Here is a 16413-nt window from a genome sequence, read left to right as displayed (position 1 = left end):
GTCATTGTGGTAAATCTCCCTGCACCCTCTAAAAACTGGTGAATTATTGCTAGTACGAAGCAATAAGAAAGATGGTCACACAGCCACCGCTTACTAAAAGACATTCCCATCTTTGCTTAAGGCATGTCTGCAGCACAGATACTTGAAAGCTAGAAGGATAACATAAGAGTTTCCTAAAGAAAATAAAAAGATATACAGTAGAGTCTCGATTATCTGACTCTCGGTAACCCAACATTCCGGATTATCCAACGTCGGATAGGTCAGTGGGCGTGGCTTGGAGCCCTTGCAACGCCCCCAGCCAGAAAGGGCTCCAAGCAAAATTTTTTTGCAATTTGTATTTTTATAATGATTGGAAGGCTTTGCATAGTGATTGGAAGGCTTTTCATAGTGATTGCTAGCCTTTTCCTATGACCCTCCGGATTATCCAACATTTTCGGCTATCTGACCTATGGGACTGCCAGTTTACGTTGGATAATCGAAACTCTACTGTACTTCCACATTTCTAAGTATGGAGATGCCACAGGTAATACTTACACTAAAGCAATTGCACTTGGTGAAGGACCCACTCAGAAATTCTGAGTTTGAGTGTTCTGAGTATAATGAAGCCAGCATAGTTAAATAAAAAGTAGGTAAGTCTCTCTCTCTGGCTTTGCTTCGCGAACGAAGATTCAGGAAGGACTCATCCCACGCTTTGTACAAGCACGGTGGTGACTAAAAAGGCCAATCCGGGACAAATATGTCCGGTTGCAGAAAGCACAGCGGAAAGTCTCCTTGGGTGATGTTTCCGGGTTGTGGTTCTTTCTGCATTGTCGTTTCTCTTCGAGACTCGTTCACCGTGCTTGTAAATACTGTCAATTATGTTCCCCAAGTCTCATTGAGTAGCAATAATCACCTTGATAAAGTTAGGTTTTGGACTGGAAGAAGCAATTGGAGACTGAAGACATGGATCCAAAACACACTGCAGAAATAATCCAGTGTGAGACTGCTTTAACTGTCCTGGCTCAGTGCTATGGGAATCTTGGAAATCGTTTATTGTGGCACCAGAGCTCCAGAATTCCCTAGCATTGAGCCCAGGCAGTGTCAAACTGGATTATTTCTGCAGTGTGTAATTACTTTTCTAATCAATTCCTGTTGGTTCCATTTGTTGCCCAAACTCTGAATATATTTGTTTTTGCAGGGGGCAGGGTTGTCTTCAGTAGAGCCAATTGAAATATTTTATTTTACCCATTCTAATTTAAAAAATAATAATAAAATCAACTATCAAGAATAGTACTTTTAGCAATCAAGTTTTCTTCATTCAACCCCTCAGATGTTTCCAAAAAAATATAACCTGATTGATGTTTGGCACATATGCAATACTGATAGAAGAGAGTACTTGTATCACTCAGCTTGTCCCAACACATAGTTTCACATTGATTTCCTTTTACTTTCACCAATAGGTCCCAGGTGATGGTCAGTTCCAGCATAATATCAATAAGTATCTTGGCCCATTTCCTAATGATAGACAGAGTTTGGGAACCACTGATCTAGAGGAATAAACAGATGATGCTGATGGAGAAATTAAGGAATAATTCCAAGACAACCCTGCCTGACCTTTCAGGCTGTCATTTGAAATGACGGGGAAGCTGCTCATTAGAGCTTGCACAGATACCAGCAACAACAAAAAAGAGCACAGAGGTGGGAAAAAAAATATCAGTAACAGCAAGCAACACTATCATGATTATATAACAGGAAAGACATCCATAAGATATTTGCCCATTTCAGTGTACAATTATATACCCAAGGGTACAGATATTTTGGTTGGCTTTGTAACAAGCAATAACAGCTAGTAGTCTCTATGTGGGGGAGTGGAGGTGGTGAAAATACTCTGGGTTGCAGAGTGAAATTTAAAGCTGGTATCCAAGAGTCTAGTGTGTCTAAATAATAATAATTTATTTATATCCTGTCTCTCTACAAAATGCAATCAAGGCTCCTTACAAGATTAAAATATACAGCCTGAACCCTCAATCCACCCACCCTTAAAATACAATTTTACCATAAAGGCACCGTATCCAGTCTGAACATGGAAGCTAAGCAGGGTCAGCTCTGGTTAGGACTTGGATACCAGGTGCTGTAAGATAGATTTCAGAGAAAGGAACTGGCAAAAACACCTCTGAAGATTCCTTGCTTAAGAAAACCATATGAAATGCATGATGCTGCCACAAATCAATGGTGACTTGAAGGCACATGCATAGACGTATCCGAAAACCTGTTTTAGCTCCTTTAAAATTCAGATTAAAAACCAGGGTAGATCCACCACACCACTGACAGAGAAGCCATCAGCTGCTACTGGGTACCAGCATGATTTTATTGTTGTCTAATTTCTGGAACCCTAAACTAGAGGCATAGAGGCTTGTGCTTTGTAGTGTTTTAATTATTTTTATTTGTTCATTGCCTCGGGAACCTTTGTGGGCTGGGAAGCATACAGAAATACTTTAAATGAATCAATAAAATGGTGTTATGACATGGTCGTGAAGTTGGGAGGCTCAGCTCTGAAGAAGAACATGCAAATGGAGGAGGAGGGTTAGTTCTCTTCCCTATTTACAGTCTGCGGGGAAGGGGGATCATTCTTTTTGCATTGCAATTCAGAGATGCTCTTCAAATTACAATAGTCTGGGAAAGTTCATGAATCATCTTCTTGAAATGGGAAAAGGCTGCCCACTGTTCACTCCACTCTGATTGGCAGATATAGCAGAGGCAGGGATATGGCAGTAGAAGTGAACAGTAGCTTTTAAGCTGAGCATTGGGCAATGAGAGAAGGGTACGGAGTTTAACTAAGAAGGAAAGGGCTGGGAAAGAAAGAGGAGGACTAGACAGGAGTTCACTCAAGTTCATTAGTGAACTCCTGTCTAGTCTATACCACAGACTGATCCAAAGAAACAGACATTCATACTTACCTGGATAGGATCGGGATTCGGCTTTTGCAAAAAGAGCAGCAATTTCTAAATCAAAAGATAACAGAAAAAGAAATCAAACAAATTATTGCTAAACTAAAAATGAAATAAACAAATGTTGAAGCCTCAGGTTGCAAAAGCTTTTCTGGGGAACTCTACAAACAATTCAAGGTCCTGTCTGCACTGGTGAGGATACTCTGGACCCTCCAGAGCTAACCCAACCTCCTCCCCATTACCCCAGGCCCCCTATTCCAATGCTTGGCAGCTGTTCATATGCATGCCATGCTCTGCTGCCCAGTGTGGCTGCTGCTATGACACATTGCTTGTTCTGAGATCAGAATGAAGTGTGTAGCATTGGTCAAATGGCTGGGCACCCCATTCTAACGTCAAAGTGAACATGAGCACCAGCAGCAGTAGCACCACATGGCAGAGCAGGATGCATTCAAATAGCTGCCTAATATTAGAATGGAGTATTCTATGTCTTCCTGGAAGTAAACAGGGATATTTTTTTCTTTTTAAAAAAGCACTTAACAGGCCTGGTGTTATCCTGTCTGTTCACACCAGACTTGCAAGGATTGGAGCCCGTGTCATCTGGACTCCTCACCAAGAAGGCAGGTGGGGAGGAGGCTGGTTTATTTAGCCCATGCAGACAGGGCCAAAGCCCTTCTTAACATGCATTTTAGCACTATACTGGGATGGCGGTGGTGTTTCGTTGCATATATATCAACGTTTGCTCTTAGTAATACCTACACCAAAGAACCTAATATCTCTGCAATCATACAGACCTCTATTGTTTATTTAACTAAATTTCTGAATTTTCCAGTGCAATTTGTGCAAGACAACTAGGTTCAATCAAGGCAGGTCAAATTGTACTTACACCACATAACAAGCTCATTGATCTTGTTAATACTAGGTTATAAATGTGTTTTGTTACATTGCTGTTACCAAATCCTTTCTGACCAATCTATCCTCATAGGTTCAAAAACCTCTGACATATTGGATTTTTTTTTAAAAAAATAGTTATCACACTATCTAAAATTAGTGTAGAGCTAAAAATGCTGTATACAATTAGTGGGCAGCACCTAGCATTATATATGTAAAACTTTATCTGATTTATCATTATAATTTGTCCAAACAATTAGAAGCACTAATTGTGCCTCTTCTTATGCTTCTATTTCTCCTCTTTATCAGGCCTTTGGTAAGACCAGTCCAAACAAAGACTGCAAATAAAGGTCTCCATTGATGCACCAATAAATTTGCAAATAGTATATTCTTTTATTAAAAAATTTCAAGGAAACAGCAATTTAACTGATAAAATTATTTTTAAGGGAATATTACATCTGAATGAATACAATATTTGGAGCAGGAATAGCTGCCTTATAAAAGACAAGATGTCTCTTTATGTGCAGCGAATTGCATAACTTTGGCTCCATATCCCTAAGCCCATATCTTAAACTTCGAAAATATAACTTCAGAGGAAAGTGAAAATAATTACTCAATGATCTGCAACAATGAATCATTGTCATTTGACAGGATCAGCTAAGAAGTAGCTGTCAACTCGAAGCATCCTATTTCCAAATGCATGGCTGGGGGGGGGGGAGGGTGTTTTCAAAGCTAATGACCCTCTGAAAGGAGTGACTTGGAAATTGCCTGTGCCTCAGGACTCCCTAGCCCTTAGCCACTGCCCCCAGAAGATATTTAACTCCAAGGGCCCCTTGCTCACTGCAGAAACCAAGAATTTTTAAATAGGCTGCCTAGAGTTAGGAGCCCCTTCCTTCCATAGCTGCTACTCCTGTCTTCCCCTTTTCCATAGAGGAACACAGAGAGAGGCAACTGCTAGCTTAATGGATCATTTCACTGGGGTACTGCACCAACAGGATTCTGCATGATATTTCAAAATGGCAAATCACTATAACAACAATCTAACATCTACTTTGCTTTAGAATCCATTAATTTCTTATATTGTTGCTCTGTCTCTCATTTATTTATTTATTTTTGGCTATTCTGTTTGCAATTATATTTTTACTGATTTTTTGTATTTTTTTTAAATAATCTGTTAAGACGGAAGGATTCACTCCCCCCCTTCCCCAATAAGAAATAAAATAGTCGTTTTGGGAAGAAGGGTACACACACACACACACACACACACACACCATGCTGAGAGTGACACAATGGAATGATTTGATAAGAAATGTATTCCATATTTTCTTGATTGCTGTTACTGAAACAAATCAAAAAGAGATGAAGTAGTTCCAATCTCATGCATTAGCAATAATGAAAGCAACATACTTCCCAGAGACAAGATCGGTGGAGTGGAGAAATAAAAATCTGTAGCCAGAGGGAACCTGCTAAACCAGCCATTTTTTCCCCTTTTCTCTCATCAGTAAATAAACTCTTTCTTCCTTTCTTTCATACTCCTGTGGTTTCTGCTGCTCCAAAGCTAATACACCACACACACACACAAAACAAATCTCTCCCAGATACACACCTTCATTATGGCCTCAGTGCAATAAGGTAGAAGAGTGCACACATTGTCAGTGAACAAATGTGTGCCCAACCCATCTGTTATTTACCCTCATCTTTACCAGGCTGAAGAATAGGCTAGGAAAGAAGGTCAAGACCTCCTAAATAAGCACCAGTGATGAGAAACATTACGATCTAGTGCAGTAGTTCCCAAACTTTGGTCCTCCAGATGTTTAGGACTTTAGCACCCAGAATTTATGACTGAAGATGACACCAAATTAGGAGGAATAGCTAATACCCCAGAGGATCAAACTTCAGAATGACATGGGCCTGTTACAGACTGCCAAAATAAAGCTGCTTCGGGTCTTTTTGGTGGTATGCTGTTTAAATGATGCGTGCATCCTAATAATCCAGAAGCTGCGCCAAAGCTGGATTCCAGTGCTTAGGAATGGAGTGTGGCTTTGGCACGACCTCCGGACTCTTAGGACCCATGCATCATTTAAATAGCATACCTCCAAAGAGACCTGAAGCAGCTTTATTTTGGCAGTCTGTAACAGGCCATGAATAGATTAGAAAGCTGGGCCAAAGCTAACAAAATGACATGCCACTTGCAGTTTCTTCCCTGTGATAGGAAAGATGTGAACATACCTTTGCTAATAATCTCTAAAATCATGAAGTTTTTTTTTCTTAAAGAGAGGGGGGGGGAGAGAGAGAAAGAGATGCTTTCCCAAATTTAGCTGGCATCTAAATGGATTTGCAGGGAATTTCAGAATAAGCCCTGGAAAAAATAGGTGTATTGTCAACGGAATGAAATTTTCCTTTCAATGGCAAATTGACAGTGACAATGCTTCTCCAACTGAGTCAGGTGCCACCTTGGATCTTATCTCACAATCCACTAACCATATAACCATTTGCATAGCATGGCTAGAAACCACTGAAAGTCTGTATTAATCTATCTAATAAATCCCTTCAGCAGTCACAATGCTGAAAACTCACTTCTTAAAAGATAATAACAACAGTATATGCCAGAATTTTTATTAAAGGATTTACTGATATCTTTACCCAATAAATCTTTTCAAATATCAAACATATATTGTTTATAAAAGCGTTCCAAATATTTGTTGGTTTTTTTTAAAAAAAACATCTTTACCTACACTGATTTTCTTGTGCTTTTAACTTTAAATGAAGAAGAAATAAAGACTTTGAGGACAAAAGTAATGTGAGCTGATATATATGGCCCCTTCTAGCATTATGCACTTTTCACTAAGACCAGTTGCTTTCTAGCTTTTAGATTTTTTCATTATGCTTGGCCTTACTGATCAGATGCTATATAAATCATTTGGGGAAAACAGTCAATATTTATATATTTGACAATCTATTTACTTTCAGTGACAACGTTTTTGTTATATTTTGTATCTCTTCACAATTTTGTTGTTTCTTATAACAGCATCAGTATGTCAGACTTACTGTATTTATATGGCATATTTATATGACATTATATCATAGTTTTGTTTTGTTTTTAAAAGGAGGTCAGGTTGACACCACAACTGGGATCATTTGGGTGCCAAGTCAAAACTTGGCTATTTATTAGATCCTTCAGGCATAACTGATTTTATCCAGGCTGCACATATCCAATGCTTACATTATTTAAAATTGTTTTTAATTTGTTTTAAACTGTCTGGTTTTAACTAATAGTCTGTTTAATGTGTTTTTAATCTTTTAAAATTATTTTTATTATTTATTGTTTTAAATTTATTTTATTGTAAGCCTCACTGAGATCTTCAGATGTAGGGTGGGATATAAATATAGGAAGGAAGGAAGGAAGGAAGGAAGGAAGGAAGGAAGGAAGGAAGGAAGGAGGGACAAACTGCTATCCAAATGCCATTGCTGAGGATGACCATAACATGATGCAGAATTTATGCATTTCACTTATATAAAAATATGAATATTCATGATGTGTGAGTGTTTGTGTGTGTGTGTGTGTGTGTGTGTGTGTGTGTGCATATATATATGACCCTTCCTTCCTTCAGACACCTAGAAGCAATGAAGCAGGGGATAACATTTCTAATCAACAGTGAACCAAATGAAATTTTCAACAATTGTCACTGACTAAAGACAATAGGTAGACCTATTCCCAACATGGAAAGACTCGTGTACCTATCTTCCATGTTCTGTTACAGATGAGTAGTCTATGGGGGCAGGGGAAGCAATGCTAATCCAACAGATGTGGCTGAAGACACACCAAGTCAATATGAGTTGTTTATAAATTAACCACACAAAACCTTCACTGTGGATAAGTGGCTTTGTCAGTTTTACTTATATATGAATGTGGCTGCATCTCTCTGGCTGCATCCACACTGCAGAAATTATCTGCTTTGACACCACTTTAACTGCCATAGCTCATAGCCATGGAATTCTGGGAACTGTAGTTTTGTGAGACATTTAGCCTTCTCTGTCAGCAAGCTCTGGTCCCACAACATACTACAGTTCCCAGAATCCCATAGCATTGAGCAGAAATAATGCAGTTAAAGTGGTGTCAATGCAGTCTATGCCATCTTATCACAGCTTTGCTCACTGGTGGGAGGGGGTTGGAAACTTTATCCTCTTTGAACCGCTGAACAGATCTCCTTTGCCTGAGCTGGCTCTTGGATGTCAAGGTGGGATAGGGGGCTTAGGCCATGAGGCATTACATAATTACTTATAGGTAACTAGTTATATCTCTCCCTCCCTCCCTCCCTCCCTCCCTCTTTCCTCCTATCCCTCTCATTTGAGATTTTCAGTAAGGTTGCTGGAGGCAAAGGAATCTGCATGTCTTTGAAAGATTGATTTGGAAAGATTCTCTCTTTCTGCAGCAGAGGTATGGGAAGCCACAATTCTTGTGCAGCTTCTGCATCTTTGGTGTCCCTTCAAATATCCACCAGCTGCGGCCACTGACAATACCTCACTCAGCATCAATAATGCAAAATTCTAATGCATAGCATGGGACAAAGCATTCCACCTGTTTGCTGATCTTTGACAACACTTCTTAATCCCATATGAGAGTAGCATTACCAGTGAAAGCAATTATATCCCCTTTAGAATGGTTGTTATATGACACAGATGTTATATGGCAAAGGTGGAAAAGTGGATAGAGGGACCTTCTGGGACTTTGCAGATAAGTGGTAGTCTTTGCACCAGTTTTCAATGTGATTTTTTACAGTGGACCCTTTCTTTCTGACAGGGAATCTGAAGAAATATGAGGAGAAAAGTGATAAAAGATGAGATTTGAGAGAGAACTGACAAAAACGTTAGAGAGTCACAGAGGCTGGATGGCAATCCTCCAGTAAAATAAACATTGAATTTCATCAGCATCAGAATTGCTACCAGATGAAAGTTGGGGGCAAAAAACCAATAAGCCACTCTGATAGACTTTTGGCTGAAGGGTGTGGTATAAATACTATAAATAAAATAAAATAAATAACACAACCCTCACAGGATAATACTATCAAGAGGCTGCAGGTAACATTAACATAGAATAGCTGGACTCTGGAGAGGCTAAAATTAACCTAAGCATCTCCAGGTAAAGGTCAGAAAAAAATGTGACATGCAGGCCGCATGTGGTCCCAAATTGTTTGTTGTTGTTGTTGTCGCACTCTTAGTTCCTCTTGGATTAGCCCAGCAGCTCCCAACCTGTGCTCCTTAGAGTCCTTAGGGCTCTGTAAGTCAAAAAAGTTGGGAACCTCTCCCCTAGACCTACTCCCAATTCACTTAATTTGAGTAAGAGTTTTCTACCCATCCTCAGAGCGCTAAAACTTCTGTGAAGTGCTCCAGTTCTGCTCCTTCTAGCCTCCCCTACACTCCGATAAAAGGGTGGCAAATGGCTGAAAATGAAAACAGAAGAGATGTCTCATCATTTCCTTCTTTAGGTAGGGCAGTACAATGTGCACCAAGTGGGAAAAATCCCCTATCCATCCCTGCACCAGATGGACCAAAGGCCAACTAAGAATGAATCAGCTTCCTTTATGGTCTGGCTTTCTGAGGTGGTTATGGAGCACAATCTTCTCCAAGGCTGCATTTGCATGCAGAAATAATGCAGTTTGACACTGCTTTACCTATCATGGCTCCATCCTATGGAATCCTGGGATTTGTAGTTTTTTGTGGCACCAGAGCTCTCTGACAAAGAAGGCTAAATATCACATAAAAAACAAATCCCAGAATTCCATAGCAGTGAGCTATGAGAGTTAAAGCAGTGTCAACCTACAATATTCCTGCAGGGTACATTAGACCCAAGCCTTCATAGTCCTTTAACAGTCCTGGGGCCAATGTTATTCAACATCTTTATCAATGACTTGGATGACAGAATTGGGGGTATACTTATCAAATTTGTAGATGACACCAGATTAGGAGGAATAACTAATACTCCAGAGGACAGGATCAACATTCAAAATGACCTGAATAGACTAGAAAGTTGGGCCAAAGCTAACAAAATGAAATTCAACATGGAAAAATGTAAGGTACTGCACTTAGGGCAGAAAAATGAAATGCACAGATGGGTGACACCTGGCTGAACGAGACTATGTGTGAAAGGGATCTAGGAGTCCAAGTAGACCACACGTTGAACATGAGTCAACAGTGTGATGCAGCAACTAAATAAGCCAACGCGATTTTAGGCTGCATCAATAAAAGTATAGTGTCTAGATCAAGAGAAGTAATAGTGCCACTACATTCTACTTTGGTCAGGCTCCACCTGAAATACTGTGTCCAGTTCTGGGCACCACAATTCAAAAAGGACATTAAGAAACTGAAGCGTGTCCAAAGGAGGGTGACTAAAATGGTGAAGGAACGACTTAGGGAGCTGGGGATGTTTAGCCTGGAGAAGAGAAGGTTAAGAGGTGATATTATAGCCTTGTTTAATATTTGAAGGGATGTCATATTGAGGAGGGAGCAAGCTTGTTTTCTGCTGCTCCAGAGAACAGGACCCGGAACAATGGATGCATATTGCAGGAAAAGAGATTCTACCTCAACATTAGGAGGAACTTCCTGACAGTAAGGGCTGTTCAACAGTGGAACACACTCCCTCGGAGTGTAGTGGAGTCTCCTTCTTTGCAGGTCTTTAAACAGAGGCTGGATGGCCATCTGTTGGGGATGCTTTGATTGAGATTTCCTGCATGGCAGGGGGTTGGACTGGATGGCCCTTGTGGTCTCTTCCAAATCTACAATTCCCTCATTCCATGAACAGTAGTGGTGCTTGACATCTTGAGCCATGGCAATAGATGTTCCGTTGAGATTCCAGCTTTTCAAAGGAGCTACACAAAGTTCTAGCTGTTGGAATTTTGGGTTTTAAGAAATCTATATAATTTCCAGGAGTGGTCATTAAAGTTTGTAGTGGAATGAAATTATACAATGCATGTCAGGTTGTATCCACACTGCAGAATTAAAACAGTTTGACTTCACTTTAACTGCCATGACTCTAACCTACAGAAAACTGGGATTTACCATTTGGTAGTTTAGTGAGGCACCAGAAATCTCTGATAGACCAGTCTGAATAGCTCAGCCAGCTACATACCCAGGTTTCTAGAGGCTGGAGCCATAACAATTAAAGTAGTGCAAAATTTCTTTAATCCTGCAGTCTGTTCAGGGTATCAGATCTAGAAAGAAGTCCAGGCCATTATATTCTGTTCAATATAGTTAAATTCCAGGTAAAATCCCTGAAAGCCCTTGCATAACCTTCTCTGAAGAAGCAAAAAAAGAAAAGGCATTGTACCTCTCAGTTTCTGATAAGCTTTTGAAAAGGTCATACTTGAGACCACTTCCTTCACGCTAAGTAATCTGTCTTCTTCTGACATTATTAACATTGCACTGTCAACGGTATGTTTATGAGGCTTTGTTGAACAAGGTATTATGGAAAATAAAGACATTAGTGCATGCCAAGGGGAAAAAAGTAATTCATTTACATTTTTAATTGCCTATCACATTTTTGGCTACAAGTTCCATTCAGGTCATGCCTCATCTGTCTAAGCTCCACATAACCCTGACAGTTGAATGAAATTACTATGAGAAACAAAGATTTGCTACTGGTCCACATTCTGGCTCAAAGAAAATTTCCAACATGTTAGAACCTTAGAGATTCAGAACATGAAGTAAGTAACACATTTTTAACCCAAAAACAATGAGCGACTGGGAAATTAACTTTAGATTTTAAAAAAATCCCACCAGATTGTAGTCAAGGTAACAGAAGTGCAACTGAGGGATGCCAAGGAAAAGCTCTTAAAGGCCTATTCACACTGATTCCATGTCCGGGCAGCAACCTGCTGAGCTGTCCTGCAGGTCCATTGCTATTGCCAGTCACTCACTCTAAAGACAGAACAAAATGCCCACCATGTAATCATTGCTAAGTGTCTTGTTATGGCCTCAGAGGTGTGCAACCCATAGTGATACCAGTTGCATCAGATGGTTTAGTGAGACACCCATGCAAAAAGATACCCCAACTGGAAACAGAGGTCCAGGTAACATGGAGAGGTCATAGCAACTCCAAGGCCAGGAGATTCCAAGCTGCCCCCAAGAATATCCTGACAAGTAGAATCAATAGAATCATAGAATCATAGAAGTGGAAGAGACCTCAAGAGTCATCTGGTCCAACCCGCTGCCATGCAAGAATACACAATCCAAGCACCCCCAACAGATGGCTATCCAGCCTCTGTTTAAAAACCTCCAAAGAAGGAGATTCCACCACACTCCAAGGGAGTGTATGCCACTGTAGAACAGCTCTTCCTGACAGGAAGTTCTATCTAATGTTGAGTTTTCTTTTCCTGTTGTTTGAATCATTTCTCTGAAGCTGCAGAAATAGGCAAGCACTCTATGATATGGTGGTCCACTGTTAGAGGAAGAATAGATGGAACACTGGGTTGATCCAACAAGGAATATACAAGCCCATTGTATGTTAAAAGGGTTGCAAATAAACAATAAGAAAATCCCTATAAGCCAGTCAATGAACCAAGCAGGAGGATGCCTACAATGAAGGCTGTGCCACCATTTTATCATCAGTGCCGATAGCAATTACTTAATTTCTTAAGTAATTTCTTTCAACTATCTTTAATCACAGATAAGCTGTCTTCAGGTGTCATTTGCAAGAAATCTCATTACTTCTCTACCTGCAGCTTTAATATGGCTAATGTTTGTCCTCCATTTTTAGCATACAAAAACGGATCTTGGGGAAAGAAGATCGGGGAGATGACATGGAAAATCTCAAGAATATGTCAGAGATTTCAAGAGGTTTCTTCATCAGTACTGAAGAGACTGGCCTTGCTAAAGGTACCATTCTGATTGACATGAAAGCAGTGTTTCAGGATACTAGATTCATAAATGTTTGAGATTCTTACTGTAACAAGGAATGTCATTTTCTATAATACAGTACTCCAACAATCTTATGTGGGCATAAAGTTAACAACCGTTCATATCAAAATAGCCATTGTATGTGCTTGAAATAAATGTATTTATTGTCATGCACTTTGGCTATGCACATTAACAAATGAGGAATGCTGCAGTCTAAATTGTTTCAGGTTAGCATCCCAGTTACTAGGCCACCTCTCTGCTACTTCATTCTTTCCCCTTCACACTAATTACCCAACATTCAGCTAGCATTCTTCGACCATTGCTGATTCTCATTGCCTCGTCCTCTTTTAAGCTTTGCTTTCTGAAAGAACTCCCCATACCTCCCTCTCCCTTCCCCCTTTCAATTTTTCTAGCAGGCTCTCCCAAACCTGCTGATGTTTATGTTGTGATTACATTTTTGGCTACATAAGATGTGGCATCCCAAGAATAGAGTTCACTGCTGCACATTTGTTCTAGTAGTATACTCATTCACAGCACTAACAACTGCACCATTTTACTTGCTTCCTTGATAAATGATCACATGTGAACTGAACACTACATGTGTAGGCTAAATATGCATGCATCTCATTGATGGGGAAAATATTATGTGATTGACTGCAGATCACACATCACAGTGTGCATCTTTCTCTTGTCCTCTCCTAAACAAGAGACTATGTTAAAATTACTTTGATTTAAAACTAGTTCCTCTCCTATTTTATGACCATGTCAGTTGCTAGGTCAGGTAGTTGTTGCCAGGTTTTCAAAACAGTAATACAGGACAGGATAAATTCATGGCATGCAGTGTTGCTAACCAGGGAGTAGCTATGAACAAGTTTGCGTTCTGTCTAAAAATGTCAAATGAAAGTAGGAATTTCAGTTCAATTAACCATTTATTTCACTATCAAATGTAACGTAGTCTCAACATTCATATTACATGATACACACATTTCTGCCTATATGAAGTCTTCACTCCAAAATATGGGGATGTTGGCATCTTGTTCATTCTATACAAAAGGAAAAGCTTTCCAGACTTCAAATAAGGGACATCCCTTAATAAGAGGTACGTGGCAACGTGAAGGTCAGTGAACAATAGTGCTAGAATGGTGCATTGTTGAAAGGAAGAAGAAAAAGTAGGGACAGGATTGTGCAAAGGCCGAATGAGATTAAGTACAAGCATGCAGACAGCAGAAACAATGTATGGCATATTGGGAATAGCAGCAAAATAATTGGCACCTCAGCTGCTTCACATGGAAGGCTATGGCCACTGAGGCAAGTGTTTAAAGTTAAGAAAGTCCCACCATAGGAAATGGCATGTTACTGGAATGCGTGATTCAGCTGATCTCTGAAGGCAGCTTCTGCTTGGGCAGCTCTTCTCTCCTAACAGCTTTTTATTATTGATGTATTGATTGCACTTTTCCATCTCCCATGAACCAAGGTTGCCTGGGTGGTGTACAGTGTGTTAAAAATATAAAATTCAACAATAATGTAAAATAAAAAAGAGACAAAAACAAAAAGGGCAGCAGAGAATAAAATGCTTCAGTCTAAAATAACAAAAACTAAAGCAAAATATCCAAAGATATAGCTGTGTTAGTCTGTAGAATCAGTATGTAGAGAGCTCTTGTAGCATCTTTGAGAATAATTAAAAGATAGAAGTGGGAAGCAAGTTGGCAGCCAACTTCTTTTCTTTCAGTTAGCCTCAAAGGTGCTACAAGCTCTTTTTACATACTAAAGCAAAATATATGTGCAAAGGTGTAGACACCCTAAATTGTCATTGCTACTGTCTGCCAGAAGTGCTATGGTGGAACCTGTCACCATTTCTGGGGATGATTTGTTCAGAGGAGGGTTATTGTAGCCTTCCTCTGAGGCTGAGAGAGTGTGACTTTCCCAAGGTCTCTGTCTGGGTTTCCATGGCCAGGTGGGTGTTTGAAACCTGGTCTCTGGGAATCTTGGTCCAACACATAGGCCACTATAGCACAAACAGTTCTGTAAACATGGCAAATAAAAGGGATGCTGAAAAGATTACAATAAAGGCACCAGGCAAGACTATTTAGGAAAACAATCTAATGACAAGATGTCACATTTGAATCTGTCCTCAAACTTTTCAGAAGTACTAAGGGGGAAAGGGAAAAAAAAATAACTCTAATGGGTTAAAATGAAGATTGAGCAGACTGAGTGGCCCATTTCTGACAGATGCATCTACTGTAATTTCATTTCCTTTTATTAATCACAAAGGCAGTTCTTGGAAGCAAGCACCCTCTATGAAGAAAAGTCTTGTGAAGAAATCTGTAGAGATTCATTCTGTGGATAGACTAACCATAAATAAAATAAATTGCCTGGTTGGCTTTGAAGGAATGATAACTTTTGGCTGAATAATAAAAGCCCCAGCAAAACTGGATTTGGATTTTCATTGTAATGATTGCAGATAGTTTTTATTTTTACCTAAACCCTCAGCATTCTCATCTATTCTTTTTATACAGTAGCTTGATTTTCAGTCCAGAGGTAGTCGATATTGAACACTTTTAATGTTGACTGATTTTTTTGTGGTAGTATCACATGGCTTATTTTATGGACTAATCCAAATTCCAAGCTATTTAAGACAGTTTGAGAGATGCTAGTATGGAAGTATGTAGTTTGGTTCACTGTGGTGGATGGCAGACTCAGCAACCCTTCTGGTTCTTATAGGTGGCTTCCATCTTTTTTCTACCAAGTGCCTCTTTAATCAAATCTGTGTCACTTAGGATGCATCTACATTGTAGAAATAATGCAGTTTGACACCACTTTAAGTGCTGCAGTTCCATCCTATGAAACCCTGGTATTTGCAGCTTTACAAGATCTTTAGCCTTCTGTGGCAAAGAGTGATGGTGCTTCACAAAATGGATTCTGGTAGGATTCTGTAGGATGGAGCTATGGTAGTTAAAGTGGTGTCAAACAATTGCATTCTTTCTATAGTGTGGAGGCACCCCTAGACAGTGACTTCTGAGAAACAAAACCACTACTTACTCCAGTAGGCAGAGTCCTGGTAGTAAGAAATGAGTCTCTCTCATATGGTTATAAAATGCCCTGTAGTGTTGAAGTGCCTTCTCAGTGTTGAGAAATGTGCGTAATGTTTTCTTTTTTTTTTCTGTTATATTTCTTAATAAAGTTTAATAAGTAAATAAATAAATAAAATGCCTTGAAGGCCCTGAAAAGGTCTGGATGGCAAAATACATTAATATAAATTAAAATAAAATTATGGATTATGTTAAAACAGGGGAAGAATGAAAATGTTCAATAGCTTTATTGTTGATCAAACTGTACTTGTTCCAGTGATCATAAGAACTGCTAAGGAAACTTGAGCCTTGTTGCTTGACACACAACCATAAGTAGGCATTTTCCAGGATTTACACACCCACTGAAAGCCCAGTGTTCATATGACTACTTTGCACTGCTCCTTGTATTATCCCAGGTAATGGGAGACAGCCATGAAAAGCTTCCATTTCTTCATTACCTCTTTAGTTGTTGTATAACTTCCATGTTTTTTTAAAGCTCAATGTGTGATTCAGAAACACCTCCCTCCAATTATGTGTTTAGATTCATTTGAATAAAGGGAACTTCATTATTAAAATTAAATGGGGGGGGGGGGAAGAGGAGAGATCCCAAGGTTATTCTATTATTTTGTCTACATTTC

The 16413-nt window shown here is 39.5% G+C and overlaps 1 protein-coding gene across 29 annotated transcripts in view; it reads right to left on the bottom strand.

Annotated features, from left to right (window-relative positions):
- Window positions 1–16413, bottom strand: part of NRXN1 (neurexin 1) — a 1287731-nt gene that overhangs the window by 1016190 nt on the left and 255128 nt on the right. For 20 of the 29 annotated variants that reach the window (XM_089528929.1, XM_089528930.1, XM_089528947.1 and 17 more), the window contains one exon: window positions 2937–2981. The exons of the other annotated variants lie outside the window; for them this stretch is intronic. In XM_089528929.1, coding sequence (XP_089385055.1) covers window positions 2937–2981 — 45 coding nt within the window. The remainder of the gene's footprint in view (window positions 1–2936; window positions 2982–16413) is intronic. 29 annotated transcript variants of the gene reach the window in all.

This window comes from Sceloporus occidentalis, unplaced genomic scaffold (assembly GCF_023333645.1).
Source record: "Sceloporus occidentalis isolate IW3139 unplaced genomic scaffold, rSceOcc1.0.p SCAF_6, whole genome shotgun sequence".
Lineage (NCBI taxonomy): Eukaryota > Metazoa > Chordata > Lepidosauria > Squamata > Phrynosomatidae > Sceloporus > Sceloporus occidentalis.
Note: the sequence above shows the minus strand (reverse complement) of the source record. Positions and strands in the feature narration are given on the sequence as shown.